General features: G+C 47.2%; 7 protein-coding genes across 7 annotated transcripts; 3 read left to right on the forward strand and 4 right to left on the reverse strand.

Annotated features, from left to right (window-relative positions):
* Positions 1-23: 23 nt before the first annotated feature.
* On the reverse strand, positions 24-2,354 carry BHQ10_009397 (uncharacterized protein; the record flags this gene model as incomplete). Its single annotated transcript, XM_040882307.1, has 5 exons — positions 24-105; positions 170-449; positions 514-1,300; positions 1,364-1,806; positions 1,865-2,354. The coding sequence occupies 5 exons, from the start codon at positions 2,352-2,354 to the stop codon at positions 24-26; spliced, it is 2,082 nt and encodes a 693-aa protein (XP_040737899.1).
* Positions 2,355-5,787: 3,433 nt separating this feature from the next.
* BHQ10_009398 (uncharacterized protein) lies at positions 5,788-7,314 on the forward strand (the record flags this gene model as incomplete). Its single annotated transcript, XM_040882308.1, has 1 exon — positions 5,788-7,314. One exon carries the CDS (start codon positions 5,788-5,790, stop codon positions 7,312-7,314), a length of 1,527 nt encoding a protein of 508 aa, XP_040737900.1.
* Positions 7,315-8,846: 1,532 nt separating this feature from the next.
* BHQ10_009399 (uncharacterized protein) lies at positions 8,847-10,453 on the reverse strand (the record flags this gene model as incomplete). The annotated part of the gene is made up of 2 exons (XM_040882309.1): positions 8,847-9,797; positions 9,866-10,453. 2 exons carry the CDS (start codon positions 10,451-10,453, stop codon positions 8,847-8,849), a joined length of 1,539 nt encoding a protein of 512 aa, XP_040737901.1.
* A 971-nt stretch (positions 10,454-11,424) lies between these two features.
* BHQ10_009400 (uncharacterized protein) lies at positions 11,425-13,792 on the forward strand (the record flags this gene model as incomplete). The annotated part of the gene is made up of 8 exons (XM_040882312.1): positions 11,425-11,629; positions 11,683-11,689; positions 11,743-12,006; positions 12,057-12,527; positions 12,576-12,693; positions 12,741-12,819; positions 12,885-13,519; positions 13,577-13,792. The coding sequence occupies 8 exons, from the start codon at positions 11,425-11,427 to the stop codon at positions 13,790-13,792; spliced, it is 1,995 nt and encodes a 664-aa protein (XP_040737902.1).
* A 536-nt stretch (positions 13,793-14,328) lies between these two features.
* Positions 14,329-17,141, reverse strand: BHQ10_009401 (uncharacterized protein; the record flags this gene model as incomplete). Its single annotated transcript, XM_040882313.1, has 5 exons — positions 14,329-15,738; positions 15,787-16,449; positions 16,512-16,621; positions 16,672-16,978; positions 17,034-17,141. 5 exons carry the CDS (start codon positions 17,139-17,141, stop codon positions 14,329-14,331), a joined length of 2,598 nt encoding a protein of 865 aa, XP_040737903.1.
* A 1,216-nt stretch (positions 17,142-18,357) lies between these two features.
* Positions 18,358-19,359, reverse strand: BHQ10_009402 (uncharacterized protein; the record flags this gene model as incomplete). The annotated part of the gene is made up of 1 exon (XM_040882314.1): positions 18,358-19,359. The coding sequence occupies one exon, from the start codon at positions 19,357-19,359 to the stop codon at positions 18,358-18,360; it is 1,002 nt and encodes a 333-aa protein (XP_040737904.1).
* Positions 19,360-19,931: 572 nt separating this feature from the next.
* BHQ10_009403 (uncharacterized protein) lies at positions 19,932-21,450 on the forward strand (the record flags this gene model as incomplete). Its single annotated transcript, XM_040882315.1, has 5 exons — positions 19,932-20,563; positions 20,614-20,710; positions 20,765-21,000; positions 21,048-21,126; positions 21,412-21,450. The coding sequence occupies 5 exons, from the start codon at positions 19,932-19,934 to the stop codon at positions 21,448-21,450; spliced, it is 1,083 nt and encodes a 360-aa protein (XP_040737905.1).
* Positions 21,451-21,457: the final 7 nt, after the last annotated feature.

The following is a 21,457-nucleotide window of genomic DNA, read 5'->3' on the forward strand; positions in this document are numbered from 1 at the left end:
TAAAATCAAATATGACCTGTTCTTTACACAATAAGACCCATATTAGCAACAAGAACGGCCAACAAACCACCTTGAACAGGTCGGTTGGCAAACTGATATACGTAACTATACACAAGTCAGAAAATAAATCATTATACGTTGCATCATTTAATAACGAATGACGACTTACGCTCCAGTTTGAGTCTCGTACAAGTCACCGAAAGGCAACCATTCAGAAGTAGCAGCGGCCCAAGTGGCAACGGCATCAATCATATCTTGACGAGTAGGTTCGTTGGCTGTGGCAGCTGTCCAGACCTGCCAGTCGGACTTGGACCATTGATGACGTGTGTCTACTGGAATACCGAATGCTTCCAAAACAGACGGGTAGAACTCGCTCTGTTGGTCGTAGATAGATTGAGGGATGATGCCGAGGTTGAGAGCTTTGTCGGCGTATGCGTTGTAAAGAAGACCTTTGAGACTCATATCAGTATATTTATTCTGTAGTTACATCAGTTAGTACCTAGGTACACTCACTCCAGGTGCTTGAGTTTCCATAGTTCAACGTAAGATGAGGAAGTTCATCGGTTGTGGCGTTGGCGAATCCGATCCACTGAGTGACATAGTCGGAGGCAATACTGCTGTAGTTAGAAGCATCGGCAGTGTTTCCAGTCAAGTTGGCAATGACTGACATCGCCTGGATACCTACAATTCCCTTGATGGCAAGATTAGTTTGGTTGGCTAGAGCGCCCTCAAAGTCATCTGTGGAAGCTTGATTGGCGGGGATCAAAGCATCAGCGACAAGGTATTCGGCCCATTGGGATAATAATTTATAATGCTGTTCAAGATAGCTTGTATCCTTTGTGATGGCGTAGTACATCAAGGTCATGATGATCATATTGCCAGATTCCTCAAGAGGCATGGCTTCATCATTGCCGGCAGGGTAACCAGTTGCATTAGGGTAGTGAGCGCCAATATCGTGCATGGAATAGGTGTTTGGGTAAAGGCCGGCTTCCTGGTTTTGAAACAAGGGATCCAATAGCAATTTCAAAATAGTGGCATTGGTGTAGATATAAGCCGGATGCGCGGGGAAGATAACATCGACAGTGTTCATGTTACCGTCAGAAGATATTTCCTTCAACCAAACAAGCGGGGATTCTTCGGTACCAGTCCACTGGATACCACCAAAAGCGTGGCGTAAGCCAAGAGTAGTCAAAATAGCATAGTTCTCGCCGTTGGCGTTCACGGAGTCTTCCTGTAGCTGAGCATCCAGAGCACTGGACAATTCATAAGCGGTAGCATAGTCTGTTTGGAAGAAGCTCAACTGTAGAAAACAGACAATTTAGCTAAAGTTCGATGTGAAGAAACTACTTTTTTCATAACTTACAGCATCAAGCTGGGTGTTAAAGTAGTCGAGATACAGAGAAGTCTGAGGAACGACACCGGATGAGGTTGTGTACTGAATAGGCTCGTCCTGACATAAGCCAATGGAGAAGACGCGAGATACCGAGCTTGTTCCGACGCTACCAAGATCAAATGCATGAGCGAATACTGGCCAGGAGTTGCTGATGGCACGATAGTTGGTGTCTTGTGTGTTTGCAAGAGATCCGCTGTTGATGAACTGAGCACGAACGACCGAGTCTTCGCCGTTCTGGTAGCTGTAACCGCTTTGCGAGGTAGTAGCCCAATACCAGTTGCCGAACTCAGTCTGATCTGAAATTTCCGTCCAGGCCTCTTGGGTTTGACGGAAGATTTGATGGTAAACCACATCATCACTGGCGGTACCGTACTCCCATTGAGCAATGTTGTTGGAGTTGCCAGAAACCCATTCTAGAACATTGTGTTCGCGATCAGCAAACCTGAATTTGCGCTTTCAAGATAGACCTACCAGCACTAATATCGGAATAAACCTGGACTGTATGAGTATTGCCATCGATAGACTCGACAGACAAATTCATGTAAGAAAAGACCAGAGACTGACGCTTCCAGTCATCGGGAGTAATGGGAGAAAGGAAGGTAACGGTCAATTTGATCGCGTTGTTGACAGTCTGCGTGTATATACTCTGTGTAGCAGTGTATTCATAGTTTGTCTGAGTAACCAGATTACTCAAGCCGCTCATATCGCCCATGAAATTGTAGGTAGTACCGTCAACCCTAATCAGGCCTTGCCAGCCAAGGGTTCTGCCATTCCAGAAACTGGGCCACTGGCCCGCAAGATAGCCTCCATTACCACCACCACTGCCGGCCGGCTGCCACGTACTGAGATACGGTGATCGGACTGCCAATGGCTGGGAAGGAGGCTTGATTGGGGTGAATGTTGATGTGGCTATAGCCGTGGTCAGTGAGGCCAACATGGCCAGCGCGCTAGTGAACTTCATCGCAAGCGAAAATTGAGCTATGCTCCGTACGAGAGTGTGAAGGGGTGAGAAAAGCGATCGTATGGGATCAATATCCAGATACTGATTTACTTTCTACTAGATATCAATGCCATCGGTCGACGAGGAGCAAGAAATTTAGTACTTATACTCTTAGCCTCATTCCGAGCTCTTCCTATACGCAAGTGGTATACAACAGTAATGGAGACCCCTTAATGAAAGTCATGTCACAGCGCTAAAAACGCCCGCCAACACACATGGCGTCTGACAACGGCAGGTATTTAAATATGACTGTCACGGCATTATTACGTGGAGCTACAATTTATTGTGGCGGATAAGGAAAATAAGGAAAATAAGGAAAACATCGGCTTGCATTACACACTCTCAAATGATGCTGCTTTGTGATGTGATATTCTACTTAGGTGGGTATGGTTCAATTGCACCATCTCAATGTAAATATAACTAGTATGGAAAGATGTATTCTTGAATCCTACCTACAGACCAGACCTTAAGGATTGTCTGCACTTATACATTGCAAGAGACATCCAGGAAAAGCTACAGCGCAAAGATTATCTAGCTCAAGAAAATAGCTACATACTCTGATATCCACGAAATATGCCTTTTCCATGACCAAATCCCAGCATAATGTTGAGGAATCATGGCATAGTGTGGTGGATACGCTTTAAATGCGTCAACTTATGACGTTTTCGGCAAACTCAAAGGCTCAGCTTTCGCCAATCGGGAGAAGTGGAGATGGATTTTAACAGTAGAGAGAAATGAAAAAACCCCCCCGAAGTTAGCGTGGTTCAGTCAGGCTTGTATACAAAATCAATGTTGCATTCATCGCGTACAGTCATCCCATATGATTTCGCAGATTACAACAAATTTTAGTTGGGCATGTGGTGGTGTTGGTGAGGGGGGCAGAGAGTGAAGCTGTCCCACGCCTAGAAAGTACCCACAACGCCGCCCCAGACGAGCTTATCCTGATAGGCGTGGACTTTGGAGTAAGCTTGACTTTTTTCTGGTTTAGCGGAAGATCAGCGTACGGCTGAATCGTTGACTCGAAAGTACGTATTTTTAGAAATCATATTAGGAATCTTTGTATGAAGGGTGCCTATTGTATTCGGTCCACGAAATTTGATGAAGTTCAAACATTTACACCTTAACTTCGTGCCAGGAAGATGAGAAAGTTCTAAATTGTTAGTCATGTATGATTACTTGAGAGCAGGGTTGCATGGCAAGAAGCTTAGCTCGCGCCACAGTGTCGGTCTGCCCTCTAACTAGAGCTATAAGTGTAGGCACTAGGCGTAGATTGTAAGCAGTACGTACGAAATCAGTGGAGTTGGCCTAATAAATCTACTTTCCTAATTCAGGCGGGATTTTCATTCATCTTTCGAGCCTCTCATTGTTGGACGAGATTTCTGCGCATTATTTCGGCCAACCAATCTCGTTTGACGCTCGCGATTCAATCCGCGAATTTCTCTCTTTGAATTTAACCCAATTCCTGCTGAGATGCTCATGACTCAGATCCTTGGAAGGATCTACCCCACGATTCAGCTCTGATGTACTTCTTTCTAAATTTGTTTGCACGCGTCTAAATATATCAACCTGTATCCTGCAAGCAATGGGTCCACAATTTCCGCATGTGCTATCCTTGAACGGAGAGAGTCATCGTGGCTGATTCTGTAACCACATTTTTTCAGCCACCCGTCTTGGTTGTTTCAATCAAGCTGTGGGTGGTAGTATCAGACTATCGGTTCCTGTGCTAGGGCCTGTACGAAGAAGACACAGCGGAAAGTGTGCCTAAATGAATCAGTCTCATAATTGGAGAAATAACCCACGATCGCTTCACGGAATAGCTAGCACTGTTGGTCGTTGGCTCGATGCACACTTGATTTCCGTCTATGCAAAGTAGGGAATTTCGATTGTCGATCCTGCAAGTTTACTTCACGGCAAAGACATCGAGCTGACTTTTGAATCTCCAATGAACAAATCATGTATTGTTGGCATTGATCAACCGGCGGCTTTTCTTGTCTTTTGATTTAGTTGTCTAATGAGGAAATTTCATAGCATCTGGTGACATCATGGTGCGCCTCTGAATAGCCCTAACGATCCGAGAGGTTCGGAAAATTTTTGGAGCGAGTCGGTGAGTATAGAATTTTGTATAGTATTTCTCTTCTTTTCATCATGTGGATAAACCTTCAATTCATTTGCAGTAAGATCATTAACGAGTTGGTACTCCACAAATAACAAGACTCAAATCCAACAGCGCAATAATTGGTCAAAACATTGACCTGTCAGCTGAGCCCATCACCTAACATAAAAGTGCATAGCCGGCTTAGCTAGAGTCGATTGATAAAAATGGTTGTTATTCGGTCAATAATGAAATCGCCAACCCCAAAACGGATCTTATGGTGTCAGCAGAAAAGCCACATTCCTTTGAGAATCTCGGGCCGTCCATCATAGATCAGTCACGTTTTTGTATACAAGCAGCATATTTGATATTATAAAATTAGATGACCGGCGACACCGATGTTCCATTCGTTTATAACAAGATTAAGGAGAGATGCATGAGTTACTTAAGTGGTCATTTAGATGGCTCAGGACAGTCCAGCCCAATCTTGAAGTTGAGGCGACATCGGTAACACGCTAGGTAGTCAGCAATTTCTAAGCATTTAATTAGCTCAAGATCGATCCAATGGAATTGCGAGATTGGGGGTAAGACTACTCCAGACTCCGTCCGTAGTAGCAATACTGAGCACTACTTCTCCAGGATCTTCTGTTAAAGCGCCCCGCCACTATGTAGTTTGTTTCCCTTGCGGCTCCTGGTTATAATTTTACCAAGTGCTTCCCCAAACGGATAGTTTTCTGTGTCATCCTCTTCACCGGCACTTTCAGAAGCATACTCATGAAATGTGAGAAGTGGGCGCGATGCGACCAAACTTGTGTACAATGTTTTATACTAGCCAATCGGCAAGCTTTCTGGATGAAGTAGACAACAATGCTCGCCGTGGAATGCGTGTTCGCTGCAGTACAACCTTGCCTATTCAATAATTCAGTGGAGATACCGGACATAATTCTTGGAGAAAAATGATGGATATATTCTCCAGTAAATATCCGCAGTAAATAGTGGAGTCCAAAAGTCTAACTGGTGAGGGGAGGGCCGAAAACAGCTTAATATTCGCCAAGATGCTTAGGAAAAATAAAACTTGTACGATGTAACATTCAGCAAACCGTAGTATCTTGGTAAAGTCGCCGGCGACATAGCCTCGACACATGATGAATCATGAATCTCAGCAACACGGAGACATGACTCGACCTATAAAACCCCCCAATGTCCTTCCTTTGATATAGCGTAGCTGAAGAATCTGGAAAATCACAGGTGTTTCTATACATTCCTTACCTTACCAAGATACACCCGGGTGATCGACCAGCCATGTTGTTCTCTCGACCAGTCCTCGACCGCTTCAGCAGCGTACTCGCTCTGAGCCTTTACGTCACCGGTTCCCTGGCTGGACCATGTGATATTTACTCTTCTGGCGGCACCCCCTGTGTCGCTGCACACAGTACTACTCGCGCGCTGTACGACTCCTTCACCGGCGCCCTCTATCAGGTTTCCCGTGGCTCTGACGGTGCTACTACCGATATATCCCCTCTGTCCGCTGGCGGTGTTGCCAACGCCGCTGCCCAAGACACATTCTGTGCCAGCACCACCTGTCTCATTACCATTATTTACGACCAGTCTGGCAATGGTAACCATCTCACTCAGGCACCACCTGGAGGCGCTGCAAGCGGTCCTGACGCTAATGGCTACGACTACCTTGCCAGCGCTATTGGCGCACCAGTGACCTTGAACGGTTCCAAGGCCTACGGCGTCTTCATTTCGCCATTCACCGGCTACCGTAACAACGCCGCTGTCAAAACTGCCACCGGCGATGATCCAGAGGGCATGTACGCAGTTTTGGATGGTACCCACTACAACACCGGCTGCTGCTTCGACTACGGCAATGCAGAGACCAGCAGCGATGATACTGGCAACGGCCACATGGAGGCTATTTACTTCGGCACTGGTGATGGCTCTGGCCGTGGTACTGGTTCGGGTGCTGGTCCTTGGATCATGGCCGATCTCGAGAACGGCTTGTTTTCTGGTTATGACCCTATCAACAACGATGCAGACCCGACAATCACCTCACGATTCGTTACTGCTATAATCAAGGGAGAGCCCAATCAGTGGGCAATCCGTGGAGGTGATGCTACCACCGGCTCGCTGTCGACATATTACAGCGGAATTCGCCCCGCTAATGGTTACTACCCAATGGTCAAAGAGGGTGCTATCATTCTCGGTACTGGAGGTGACAACAGTGACCGTGCCCAAGGCACCTTCTACGAAGGTGTCATGACCACCGGCTATCCTTCCGATGATACCGAGAGCCAAGTCCAAGCCAACATTGTCGCCGCTGGATACGCCACTACATCCCTCATCAGCGGCCCCGGATTGACCGTTGGTGAAAACATCGCCCTACGCGCCACCACATCATGCTGCACAACACGCTACATCACCCACACCGGCTCAACCGTGAACACCCAAGTCGTCACCTCATCGGACGATCTTACCACCAGACAAACAGCCAGCTGGACCGTCCGCACTGGTCTCGGTAACAGCGCCTGCTACTCCTTCGAATCCGTCGACACCCCTGGCAGCTTCATCCGTCATTCCAACTACGAGCTCATGCTCAACGCCAACGACGGCAGTAAGATCTTTAGCGAGGACGCTACCTTCTGCCCCCAGTCCGGTCTCAATGGTCAGGGCAACTCTTTCCGTTCCTGGAGTTACCCTACCCGTTACTGGCGTCACTACAACGCCGTCGGCTACATCGCTAGCAACGGTGGTCCCTTTGACTTTGACAGCACTACTTCATTCAACGACGACGTTAGCTTCGTCGTCAGCGTTGGCTTTGCTTAATGCCGTCGTCAAGCTCGCTCGTCATATTTTATATAGTGCAGTTCCCTTCCTGTCTTATGCTGTGCAAGAACAGGTTATGTACATACCTATGAACACACTATTAGTATATATTGTTAATTGAATAGATTTTCATATGATATGCTGATTACGAAATCACAGAATCATCTGATAGTAAATTTCCAAACATAACGTTGAATTTATTGCGTACTACCAGTTTTCTGAACGACTGGATAGATCGTCATTGGATTTATTGCTTGCTATGATGGCCCTTTTGAAAGGCTAGTACCTGGGCTGGTCGTTCCATTGCACGCAAGGTGGGGAAAAAGGTGAGCCCTAAACCATATGAAAGCAACCATTTTCGTAATATCCTATCAGGTACATTACCACGAGAACCAGAAACCAAGGCATAGATCTAAACTATTTCGAAGGCAAGTAAGTGGAATCGAGGGCCAATAAAAGCGGCACCTTTTCGGCTAAGATCATGATGAAGCACAACACTGAAGACAGGAGATAGCGCATATTCTGTAAAGGAGCTAAGAATACATGTAAGATCTTACATGCCTGATGGCTTAGGGCTGACGAGGTCACCTGATAGTGATAGTCCTATTGGGATACACGATGATCAGCTCTATCATTCGTTCCATAGATCTGAATATACTTCTTGATAGCACTGGTCTGAGCGCAACGTGCCATTCAATGCGCATACGCGCCAACCTCTCAGATCTCTAATTATGCGGGGACAAACTCTATACTTGCAGGGTATCCTTCTTAGGTTGTATCCTAGAAATTTCTTTACGGACCTCACATATACCCCATCCTTCACCCCGCATAAAGATCCGGTCTAGATACTTAGCACTACCACCGTATTACGTATTAGAGGAGTTGAGTCAAATGGAAATGGACTAGTTGGCCTGCGACCTGTATTTTCAATAATGAACCGTGCACCTTTTCGTGCATGATTGCGATGCGAGATCAGTCCTAGTTGATTCTATGCTAAAATGAAAAGAGTGTTTGCGATTTCGGGCTAGGCTTCTGTACAGAATTGAGTTTATATATTGAAGATATGCTGGGGGCATTTCTTTCTAGTGTACAATACTATTGGATACCTGGAGACCTGTGTACTTTTCGCCGCCCGAGTGAGAGTGTTGCAGGTTGTGTATAGCTCACATATATGTAGCTAGACTAAATAGTATAGATACTACAAGTATGTCTAGACGAACGATAAGGGAGTCGTAAGACGTTATGCAATTCTAGTGGTTGGAATAAAGTTTGGTATGTCCCAGCGTGACGAATATCAAAATCTGCATGAACTGTTATCATTTCAGGCGTGTCTGTCATATGCATCACATTGGTAATTAGACAGCACTTGGTTGCAGGCATTCAGCATTCATGATTGCAATGTTCGCAAGTGTAGAGATTGAATTTGAAAGCAGATCCATTCCTTATGAATGACGAACAGATTTGCGTTACTAAGTCGTGCGTCTAGCTTCACCACACTTATAGATAGCACGACTTCGTCTAGAGACCCATATTCATTCTTCCTTTTTCCGGGGATCAAGTTGCTCCATATCCTCGGGTCTCACGACGCAGCTCATCACAATGCCCCGAGCATCTGGGCCGAGACCAACATGAACCTTGTCGCCAATCCTCCAGGGTCCGAAGACCAATGACTGGGAGTTAATCATATGACAGGATCCGATGAGATGGAACTGTTCAGTCTTGGCAACGGACACATCATGGCGCACTATGTCGTACTTTTTATGGACAACTAGTCGTTGCACTACATATGCATCATCACTCGCTGGGTAGAGGGCACGGCTGGACAATCGCTCCAATAATGACAGCCACTCGTCTTGTTCGATATCAACTCCAAGGCGGATACCGTTGCATGATGCATCGCGCACAGGCTTGACAATCCACTCGTTCTTGGCGAGCGGATCTTGTTTGGTATCTTCGAGCAGTTGCTTGAGGGCATTTGATCCCGGGATTAGAGTTTCGGCGATACCGTCACGAAGAATCTCCCCCTCTTGAGATAAAAGCACGTTCCGTCGTACTAAATTTGGAATTTCATCACGGACAATACCCAGGATTCGTTTGTCGTGAAGCAGAAAAATGGTACGAAAGTCGTTCACACTACACGTGGCCAATTGTTTCAGAGCGGTGGAATTAATATCAGAGAATTCCTCTTGGAACAGTTCAACTGCACATTGCTCGACTTTGAGTAGACTCCCACCGGTGCTTGATATGTTGTTGCCATTCCCAGAACCGCTGCCACCGACGTCCGCGTACAATGACCATCCCGTTGGAGAGCTACCATCTTCTTCCAGCTGCAACTGCGATGGCTCAATCTGCACCACGTCCAGGCCAGTGGCGTTTTTGTATTCATGGCCAAACAAGCGCGAATCGACTCCGGGCCATTTCTTGTGAACGTGAAAAACCGGTTTCGATCGGTCGTAACAGTCGAATAGTGTCTCCTTTGTGTCCTATTTTGGGATGAGGTTAGTCACAACCTAATTGAGGCGACGGCATTTGCATTGTCTCAAAGACTAACCTTTATGTCGTTCGGCGCTTTGAAGCCTATCCGACTTGCTCCAAACTTCTGCGTGGCTTCGCAATGCAGACCAGCAATGTAAAACCCATTGAATGGAATACGTGCATTTATTTCGCAAATTTTCGCTGCTTCGGTATTGCGATCTTCGAAGAGTATATCTGTTCGCCACATGCCCGACCGTTTACGAAAATCAAGCATCTTCCTCGGTCCTGACTGACTTTGCTCCTGGCCGCTGATCCATTTAATCACCTCCTCTTCGTGTGATTCCAACGGCATCCGCGACGGAAAATTGGCTTCAACGTCAGTGAACCATCGCTCAACAATATCGACTAGAGCTCGGTCGAGCAGACGGTGTATCGAATCGAGCGATTGCGCGAATTGTCGGTTGATGCAGATATTGAACGGCGACATGCGATCATGAAGAGGTATTGGTATTTTTGCTGGAGCAAAGAGCGGTTCGACATGTTCACGCACGGCTTTCAGGTCGCGTTCGAGGCGACTGTTGTTCGCACATGTTGCGGGAGCGATTGCATTGCGCTCTGCACTGAGCGAGAGGGAGACCTGTTGGATGGAGGGCGCTTCGGTCATTTTCGCGTCGACAGGAATGTCGTCGTTAATGGCGTGATATTACGATAGAAGCCACAATTCCTTGAAAGAAGCACACAAATATTGTCTTGAATTACGCGCCATCTCAGATGGAGATTGATCACATGCAAGACATCGGAGTAGGCGTTTGTTTTGTGACTTATGTAGCGTCAACAAGAAGCGGATCCTGCGATGGAGACTCATTCTGCTTGGCATATTGGAAAGCTCTGAGATGATTCATCGTGGAGGGTCTCTTGAGAGTGTCATAGTGCAGGTTGAGAAGGCAGAGCTGAGCTGGAGCTGAAAATCAGATGATGCGTCCAGTCTCGGCAAGAACGGGTCGGAGGAAACAACCACCCGCCTACTCCGTAGAACACGCTTAACCCCGGTCAGCCTGTTTCTTCAGGCATTCATCAGCCATCGACTTAAGTTTCAATTTACCTGCTCGCTTACATCTCACTCATATCGACACATTCGTACACACCGCACAGCCCTCCACCTCTGTTATATTCATCGGCCAATTGCCGTGAAGCAATCGATTCTCCTCTCGCGCCTCTCCGATGGAGAAGCTAAATGTTTATCACTTGCCTCTTTGGGCTAGCTTCGCCCTGTTTAAGCACCGATAAGCTCAAGCCTTTGTTAGCCGCCATGTAACCTTCATCTACTAACAGCAAATGACAGCCATCGCGTGCCTGTCGACCATCCTTGCAACTTGGCCGGAGACAATTGACCTGCCAGATTGGTCGTTTCTCAATTTGTTTTGATAAGACTCGGTATAATATGGAACCCCGCACTCCATTGTCCGACCGATCAGGCATGGTATTATCTGCGGAGGAGATAGCAATGCGACAGGGGTCGAGTCGCGCAATCCTTTAAATCCCGCGCTCGCTTCTGGAATGTCGACCAAAAACAGAGGAACAATCGACTAGGACTGAAAGTTGAATACGATCGGTGACTCCAGTCTTTGTGCAATCATGTTCTTCCTCAAAATTGCCAGCGTCTCTGCGTTGACGGCTCTGGCAGTGGCTGCTCCGTCGCCTGCCAGACATGTTCTTCACGAGAAGCGTCACCGTCCAGCGACCGATTGGGTCAAGGGGACTCGCATTGAGAGCTCCGCCATTCTACCGATCCGCATCGGTTTGACCCAGTCGAACCTGCACGATGGTCCTGAAGTTCTAAGTATGTCTACCTTCTTATACTGTATAATAGTCGACTAACCTAATTTGATACAGAGGCGGTGTAAGTGGATTGAGGGAAGCCGGAATACAGAACAATCACTAAAAAAACAACAGCTCCGACCCCCGCTCCGACAGATATGGCCAGTATCTCTCCATGGAGGAAGTTCACGACTTGTTTGCACCGGTGGAACACCACGTCGAGAGCATCAAGGAGTGGTTGCACCATTCGGGCATTGACAAGTCACGAATTGTGCACTCGGACAATAAAGGCTGGCTTGCGTTTGATGCCACGACCGAGGAGGCTGAGCGTCTATTCCAAACCGAGTACTTTGAACATGAGCATGCGGAAAGTGACCGTGTCCGTGTCGGATGTGATGAGTAGGTTGATCCCGCTTCGGTGCACTCCTCAATGCTCAATTGACCTACAGGTACCATCTGCCCGAGCACATTGCCCAGCATGTTGATTACATCACTCCTGGGATTAAAATGACCCAGGCCGTCAAACGTACCGTGAAGAAAGAGAAGCGAGCAATCAAGGCCGGAGCTTCTCGCACGTCGATCCATGCACCAGTCCATGACCTCACCCCGGAACATGGTCACTCCGGTGGCTCAGACTCGGATCTTGCAAACTGCAGCTACAACATAACTGCTCCTTGCATTCGTGCGTTGTACGGTCTTCCCAAGCCGACCAACAAGCCAAACCCGGACAATGCACTGGGTCTCTACGAGCAGGGTGACTACTTTGCCAAGTCTGATTTGGACCTTTACTGGAAAAACGTCAATCCCGATGTGCCCGTGGGTACTTACCCCAAGCCGCAATTAATCGATGGCGCCAATTACTCTGTTCCTGCATCTAGTTCATTAAACTCAGGAGAGTCAGACATTGATATTGAAATGGCGTATGTCATCTTTAATCTTTTCTAGAAAGCAATTTCTAACTTCAGCAGATTCTCCTTGATTTATCCTCAAGAGGTTGTTCTTTACCAAGTTGACGATCAGTTGTATGAACCTGCCGAAGTCGCTACAACCAACTTGTTCAACACCTTCCTGGATGCTCTTGATGGAGTATGCATACATTGATTTCTTGTAAATTCCCTGCTAACGCAACATAGTCTTACTGCACATACTCTGCTTACGGCGAAACCGGCAATGACCCAAGCATCGACCCAGTATATCCTGATCCCCAAGAGGGTGGATACAAGGGCGAGTAACTCACTTCAAACACTCGTGGAGCACCCCAGCTAACGAAACAAAAGGCCAGCTTCAATGCGGAGTCTACAAGCCAACTAACGTTATCTCCGCATCTTACGGCCAGGCAGAAATTGATCTCCCTGCGAAGTACGTGGAACGCCAGTGCAATGAATTCCTTAAATTAGGCTTGAGTGGGGTTACCATCATGTTTGCTTCCGGTGACTATGGCGTTGCCTCGTTCCCTGGTGACGGTGGAAACTCCAACGGCTGTCTTGGACCCGATGCTCGTATCTTCAATCCTCAGTACCCATCTGGATGCCCCTACGTGACATCGGTCAGCGGAACCATGCTTTACCCAGGCCAGGCAGTCACTGACGCCGAGAGTGTCATGCAAGTCAATTTAGGAGGCAGTGCCGTCAATTTCTCCTCCGCTGGGGGTTTCTCGAATTATTTCGAGCGTCCATGGTATCAGTGGGCTGCTATTGAGGAATATTTCCATGTTGGCAACCCGTCGTATCCATATTACTCAGAATTAAATGTCGACTTCAACACCACTACCGGTCTTTACAACCGTATTGGTCGTGGTATCCCTGATATCGCCGCTAACGGAGCTTACTTTGAATCATACTTGGATGGAAAGCTTGTCCACTTCTTTGGATCAAGTTTGGCCAGTCCATTGTTTGCTTCAGTCATCACTCTTGTAAGTTTAAGCCTCTTTTCAACTTCTTCTAAATTCAGCACCACTGACTCCAACCAGATCAACGAGGAGCGCCTGGCTATCGGCAAGTCCTCCGTCGGCTTCATCAACCCCGTTCTCTACCTCAACCCTTGGGCTCTCAATGATATCACCAACGGAACTAACTTGGGTTGCGGCACCGAAGGTTTCCCAGCTGTCAAGGGCTGGGACCCAGCTACCGGCCTCGGAACTCCTAACTATGCCAAGCTTAAGGAGTTGTTCCTCTCTTTGCCTTAAATTCTGTCTTGCTTCTGTATATGATTCAAGAGAGGGCTAAATACGGTCTTACGATAGTGTACTCCCGTATGTAGATACAACAGAGCTAATTTATACATCGTATTACTCGAATCCGTAGGTTTTGTGACAAAGGCCGGTCCTAATATTGACACTAGACCGCTCATACAGTAGAACATTGAACATGGAAAGAAAAATCGCAAGGAAGATATGCACTCTATATCCTACACTAGAGGTCTATATGATTCTGTGGGAGGCTCCTGTCCGGAAAACCTCGTAATTCTCCAAGCTAATATTATGTAAGCAGGACTCAGAGCCCTTTCTCGGGATTGCGGCGCCTAGTTGGGGCATTACTATGTACTTAAGTACGGTCATATTACAGATGTCGTATGTTACTGAGGGTTTAAAAAAATTGGACTCTTAAAAAAAGGTCAAGTTCAGCATCATATACATATAAATGAATCAGGCCTATATACAAACACCTTTGAAAATCAATTACCAGGAAACTTGGCAGATAAATCGCTAGTAAATAGGCAAGACTAATAAGCCCCGGTCGCTTGAACAACCAAAACACTAGCCCTAGACTCCTTGCGCACAAGCGCATCACCTACAGCACCCAGCACTGACCGTGCATCAGGTCCATCACTTGACTCAGTCGACGACGACGATCCCGTTCCCACACTTCGACGGCCGACTACAATAATCTGGTTTGTCTCGCCGCGTGCTTGGCTAGCTTCGTTATCGGCGGCTTCGACAGCAAGTTTGACCGCGTCGCCATTCGTGGCTGTTGAAACGACTGTGCTGAATATGACGCGAGACGAGAGTTCGGATGACAATGAATCACGCATAGAGGCGAAGAATGTTTTGTCATTATCTGCTTCGTTTGCCTCTGTTCCGGTCTTCGGCACGTCGATATGAACAATCGTTGCTGTGACCAGGTGATTGTGCGCGAGTTGGAGGACGAGACGGAGCGCAAAACGGTCATCTGGACCGCCAATGTACAAGAACAGGATATGCTGGTTACGGTTTCCAGCAGTCAAAGAAGCAAGATTGGTACGAATGTTGGGAAGAGATAGCGTGCTGTTGGCGCGGTGAAGCGTGTGACGTTCCTGACTTGGCATGTCCAAGGCTCGATCAACGAGGATACCCACAGACACGTTTGAGAACGAATTGACGCCACGCAAAACATCAGACACGAATGATGGGTAAGGTGCGTTTGTATTGTCTGATGCACTCTCCGAGGACCACACACTCTGACGATCGATCATACGGCCACTAGCGCTCCATGGCAGCAAAAGGAAATTCGAGCTAGTATCGCGAGCCATGTCGAGTACTGCATCGGCAAAGGAGCTTTCAGGTATGACTGAAACGCGTCCTTCTGAGGGGATGTTATTGATCTGACCGAACGATCTGAAAACATTCACAACTGGGTCCCAGGAAGAATACTCTTCAATCTCGGAGACTTTCATCGTACTTGACAAACGGTCTGTAAGTTCCATAAGACGGATTCCATGGGCATGCAAAAGTGGCTTTTTCTCGGCCTCTTCAATGGGCTGATCCTCAATGGATGATTCGGCTGCGGTGCCTGCTACTCGTTTCGAATAGTGTTCGCGTGGAGCACTCTCGCGTGGTTTACCGTCGGTGCCGAGAAGTCCGATAAAGCTGCACACGTTTGCAACACTGTCAAGCCTCAGGTAGACAGTCATCCGTTCAATCGGCTTTGCGGTCGGCTTCTCGAGAACTTCGTTAGATGAAGTTGTTGTAGTCTGGTCTCGCACATTGCCATCCCAGTCAATTTCACCTCTTCTCCAACGGGCAACCTTGTCTTGGTACCATTTAGGATACAAGGCCAATGTGAGAGGCGTGGTCATAAACGTAGTCACTAAAGCCATGACGACAAACATAGTGAAAGTACGTTCGCTAAGAATCTTGGCTTGTCGGCCAATATTCTATTATTTGTAAGTCATATATCGTACGTTTGGAGGTGGACGACTTACCAAAACAATAAGTTCTACAAGACCCTTGCAACTCATCAACACACCTACTGTAAAACTTTCTCGCCATAAAAGGCCAGTTAGTTTGGAGGCCACTGTTCCTCCAATGATCTTTGCAAAGAAGGCGATGGCAATGATTCCGACGACATAACCCCACACAATGCCAGAATCCAAAAGACCCAAATTTGTTTGAAGACCGGAAAGAGCAAAATATAATGGCAAAAAGACAGCTGCCACGAGATCCTCAATCTTCTCCGTTAATTTGATAGCAAACCCTTTCTCATGTGGGCAGATCAACCCGATGATGAATCCACCGAAAATAGCATGAATTCCAATGGCTTGGGTGAAGAAGGCAGAAGCCAGGACTAGCAACAGCGTTACTGTCACGGCCGACTGGCTCGGGCCTTTTTCGAGGCTGCCGGTTTTGCGCAAGTATCGTACGAAAATAGGTCGGACCACGAAGAAGAGAAACAATATATAGCCGACGGCAACTAGCAATACGTATAGCGCCGTGATACCGCTACTGGCATTCACAAGGGCTATGCAAAGGGCGAGCAAAATCCAGCCAGTTACATCATTTCCGACACCTGCTGATAGGACAATGACACCGACATTCGTATTCAACAGCTTCAATTCGGTCAATATACGGCAAAGAACTGGGAAAGCCTAGCGGTCCCGTTGAATTAGTACCATGTATCTCAGAACGATGAGGATGATTTCTAACATACGGTAATGGCCATAGCCACACCAACGAAGAGCAGGAAGGTTCCAAAGTCGACAGCCACAGTGCCTGGATCACTGCTGAATTCATGATATAAGCCATACGAAATGGCACAACCTATCAATCATTTATTAGCTGAATAGCGACAACAGAGCGATACTACTGACCTAATCCAAAAGGCAAGATCATGCCCAGCAGTGACACACTGGCGGCGATCCTCCAGTTGCTCACCAGAATGCGCACGTCAGTTTCGAGACCAACCAGAAACAGGAAGAATACCAGTCCCAAATTGGCGACTGCATTCAAAGTTGGAATTGAAGCTGTTGGGAAGATCGTGTTGGTAAAATTGGGTATATGGCCAAAAACCGACGGGCCTAGGAGAATGCCTCCGATGACTTCTGCGATAACGCGGGGTTGGCGGATCTTGGACAGCGGCCAGTGGAGAAGCCAGCAGAAAATGATGATGATACCAGCCTTTTAAGAAGATTAGGTTACATGCATGAGGCAATGGAATGAAGATTGTACCAACCTGGATGATGAAGATCAATATGGGGTTGCTGGAGTCATACGTTGCCGGGTTCTTGCCGCTCAAGATCCCGGCCTGTGCGACCTTGGTGGATGTCGAGTTTGACGACATCTTCTGCCTTGTTCTGCTTCGTCGCTGGACAGGGATAATGCGTCAGGGGAAAAAAAAGGAGATTGTGGCTCGAAGCGACGCAGCACAGGTCTTAGTTGGTGTTGTGGGAGATGAAGCTCGTTTTAGCTCCAAAATTCATACTGCTCCGGTTGCAGCTAGTATTTATAATGACAGCAGCATTGCACATGAAAGTTAGACGGTATGCTATTTGCGTATAAGAGTAGATGTCACAGACTAGCTGACCCAAGCATCAGCACCAGTGCAGAGGAAAAAGAAAGAAGAAAGAAGAGAGCCAACAAGAGAAAGAAACCTTTCTGGAGCGCCCTCGCAGCTTCAGCTGATTCGAAATGGTGAAATGCGGGATGGGGAAGGACCCGGTCCACCTCTAGCCGAAAGCGGACTGGCGTTACGTGGGTCTGCGGTCACCACGTTCTGATCTACTGGCCAATTGGATTATGTATTCGAAGCGCCTTGTCTCCACCTGTTTCCGCGTATTGAAACACCAATACACACCGTACTGCTGAGCTGAGTCGAAAAATATCACTTTTGGGCCATATTATCGCAAATCTTGAAGTATCAATTTCATGTTATCTCATATCCCTGGGAGCTCATATAGCTTCATCGGTATGTTTGGGTTGGCAATACAGCTCGGTGCTCGGTGAACGGGTCCGTTGGCCCGTCGGTCTCGGTGGTTGGCCTTATCAGTTTCTGTACGTACGTACCGTCCTCTGTAAGATTGATACGCACTGACAGCACAGTCTAGCCCAAAGCAGCATGATTCCACTAATACTAAGCTCTATTATTGTAAAACGGATATGCTTCACCATGGGAGACAATCTATATATATAAAGGCTATTCGTATCCTTTGCTATGAAGGCGGAATGTTAAGCCATAGCCCAATAGATATAGACGGCGGCGCTGACTGTGCCACAACCAGCCTCGCAAATTACATTATTCCACGTCAACTCTTGGAGGGGGATGGTGTTTGAAAGTTCGATATGAAGTCTGTTGCGATTAATGAATTCAGTCTACTATGTATGATAGCTCGCTATTAGAAGTGAGTGACTCCGACACTTTCTCCACATTGCCAAGTTCCGTTCTGCGACGGATTCTGGAGGGCGTTGGCGTCGACGCTCTTGATTGGCTTGTTAAACCACTCATGTTGGACTCGGAGTCTGCGTGAGTGTGATTTATCATGTGCGAGGTTAAAGTCTATCTACATCTCATCGTGCAGACCCAGCATCTCTAGCGAATCTTTCCACAACCGCGCCTCATTCTCAGCGTCGTACATCTGTCGAGTCCATCCCACCCCGAAGACGTCGTAATCATCAGGCCCTCTCTGGGATTCTGCACAGTCCTCTAAATATCTCCCCCCTTTGCTCTCCCATTCTGTGCCAATAGCTGCAATTACAGTTGTCGCAGCTCCCTGCTCAGTGCTTTTCAGAACATGTTTGAGTTTCTCCATGATCATCGCAACGATTTCCGGGCTCACATTCCGAGAAATATTTGTCGCGATACCACCGGGATGGACGCTGGTCGCATGCAGTCCATTCTGGCCGTAGCGGCGCTCAATTTCGTTGGCCATGTATATCATAGCGAGCTTGGACTGAGCATATGCGATACTGGGGTCATACTCTGTCTTCTCGAAGTTGTAGTTATCGCTGGTAGTGAGGCCCACCGAACGTGCAGCAGAAGAGGAGACATTCACGACCCGGGATGAAAACTCAGGAGTTGTGCTGGCTATCAATGCGGGTTTAAGAAGTTCGAAAAGTAGAAAATGACCGAGATAATTGGTAGCAAACTGAGCCTCGAATCCGTCGTCCGTCAGCTGAAGGTTGGGACCCCCCAGGATTCCAGCGTTGTTTATCAAAATATTGACGTGATGCTTAGATTGAGAAAGAATCTCAGCTGCCGCTACTTTGATACTGGTAAGAGAGGAATTGTCCATTTTGACCAAAAACACACGATTCGACTGTATAAGATCATGCAGCGTCATCTTGGCCTTTTCCAGATCGCGGACAGTCAAGAACAACGTTGCTCCTGTGGCGGCCAAGGCTAGTGCTGTCTCAAGGCCGATACCACTTGTGACACCAGTAATGACTATTACTTTTCCGATGAGTTTGTTTTCAAGTTTCTCATCCTGGACGATCTGGAGAGCCGTTGGCCGTGCATCTCCAGGGCCTTGAGGATTAGCATGGGCAGCGGCGTAGCGACTCATGTTGGCACTTATCGTGCAAATGATTGAATATGGTAGAAGGAGTGATAAGTCAAATGCTGTTCTGCATGGCTTAGTATTTATATTTGATTAGAAGTTCTTTCTAGATCTCAAATTCTGAGGTGGCAGCTGTTTGCCTAATTTGGAAGTATGCGGGTCTTTACCAGCTTGCGGCCGATCGGCGGCCGCCATTTTCCATTGATTGCGGCCGCTCCATAGGCCACTTAACTTCCGCAACTTCCTCTGTCTTCTTCTATTCACTTTGCACCATCCAGAAATTCGTGAGAACGTCTGGACTGTGTAAACCGCTATGCAATCACCGGACACTGACTCTAGTGTTAGCCAAGCGCGTCAAGTCTGCAGATCATGCAAGATACGGAAACGAAAATGCAATAAAGCCCTTCCACGATGCAACCTATGTATAAAGTGAGTCAGTACTAGGCAATTATTGCTCCAATTGAATATTGGCTCGTCAACTTATCCTCATTGACAGAAGGAATTTACCGTGCGAATATTCGCGGCCGACTCCAACCCGCCATTCCGCTTTTTTGTCCGCATCCAGCAGAATCCAATGGATGCAAGCTTCCGCAGAAGAATATTCGAATGAACTGTTTGAGACGCAATCCATCAACTATCCGACGCTCTTGTTTTTAGATCCATTCATACTACAAGATGGGCAATTGGAAATCACCCCGGCCGCTGCGTCAATTCCGCCACTTATTCTCCGCCTGATTGGGGATGTGAATGATATTCATGACACAGCAGCCAAATTCTTTGACCATATCCATCTGTGGATGCCGTTCATTTCCAAAAAACGTTTTTACGATATTCACCTTCGGACATTACCTCCATCGCAGTCCGATGTTGTCCTGCTCTTACTTTGTCTCAGACTCATAACGACTTTGCCGCCTGCAAGACCACGCGATGCTCGAACTCCTTTGTATTATGCTGCAAAGCATTTCTTTCTTGACATTGAAGGTGAAGGTTCATTTTCGATTCTCGTTTTACAGGCATGCATTCTTTTGGGACTGTACGAAATAGGACACGGTATATATCCCGCCGCTTTCTTGACTATCGGTGCCTGTGCTCGCTATGCACATGCCCTGGGTTTCAACGTCAGTAAGACCGTCAAGTCACGAAAAGTCCTTACATTAGTCGAGGCAGAAGAACGAAGAAGGGTTTGGTGGGCAATTGTGATTCTGGATCGGTTCGTGATCAAACCGCATTTGTGCTTCCCACTCGCTGAGACTACTGGAGATTCGTGAATATTGGCTGTCCAGGAAGACCCTTTGCGACCGCAGAGCCTGAATTAAATGATTTGTTGCCGGCGGACGACGCAGAATGGGATCAGGGGGTATGTTTTGATAACGACATCTAACTCTACTCTCCCGTGCTCATCAAATGTTAGATTGTCAACCCCGACAACCTCTGCACATTGCTTGAGCCGCTCACTGGCCACATGAGTAGATTTGCGTTGCTATGTCAAGCTGCGAGATTGTTAGGTCAAGTTCTCCAGCATCTGTCGAGTGGCACGGCTGAGGACGATGATGTGTCGATTCAACTAGATCGAACTCTTCAATCCATGCTTGCTGCTTCCTTGGATGTCGAAGTTCCCGACGAGTATCAGATAGCTTTTATCTACAGGTTAGTCATTCACATTCTATTGGAACAGCTTATTTAAACTATTACAGCTGCCTGGTAGCGCTCCAATATCCCTTGTTATCATCTCCGAATGTCGTTTTGGGCGAGCGATCCCAGCGCGCACAAGAGGTCATTCAAAAAATCATAGCTACAGTGAAACTCAACCTGACTGACAAACATTGCTACATGGGACGGAACCCAGAAGACATGTCACCTTGGGGTTTATTCTTCGCGTACAGAATATGCGCATATCAGATCGCCAGGAATGGTCAAGGGACATACAGTCCAGACTTGGACGAAGTCTCCAAGAGTATGAGAGAGACTTTTGCTACAATAGATAAGAGGTGGAACCTTGCAGGTAGTCATCCTTTTTTACATCTGTAAGGCTACAAGCCGTAACTAACACATTATCAGGTGTTTATCTTCAACTACTTGAAGCCCAAGAAGCGATGAGATTTTC

Source organism: Talaromyces amestolkiae, assembly GCF_001896365.1.
Source record: "Talaromyces amestolkiae strain CIB chromosome Unknown scaffold24.1, whole genome shotgun sequence".
Taxonomy (NCBI): domain Eukaryota; kingdom Fungi; phylum Ascomycota; class Eurotiomycetes; order Eurotiales; family Trichocomaceae; genus Talaromyces; species Talaromyces amestolkiae.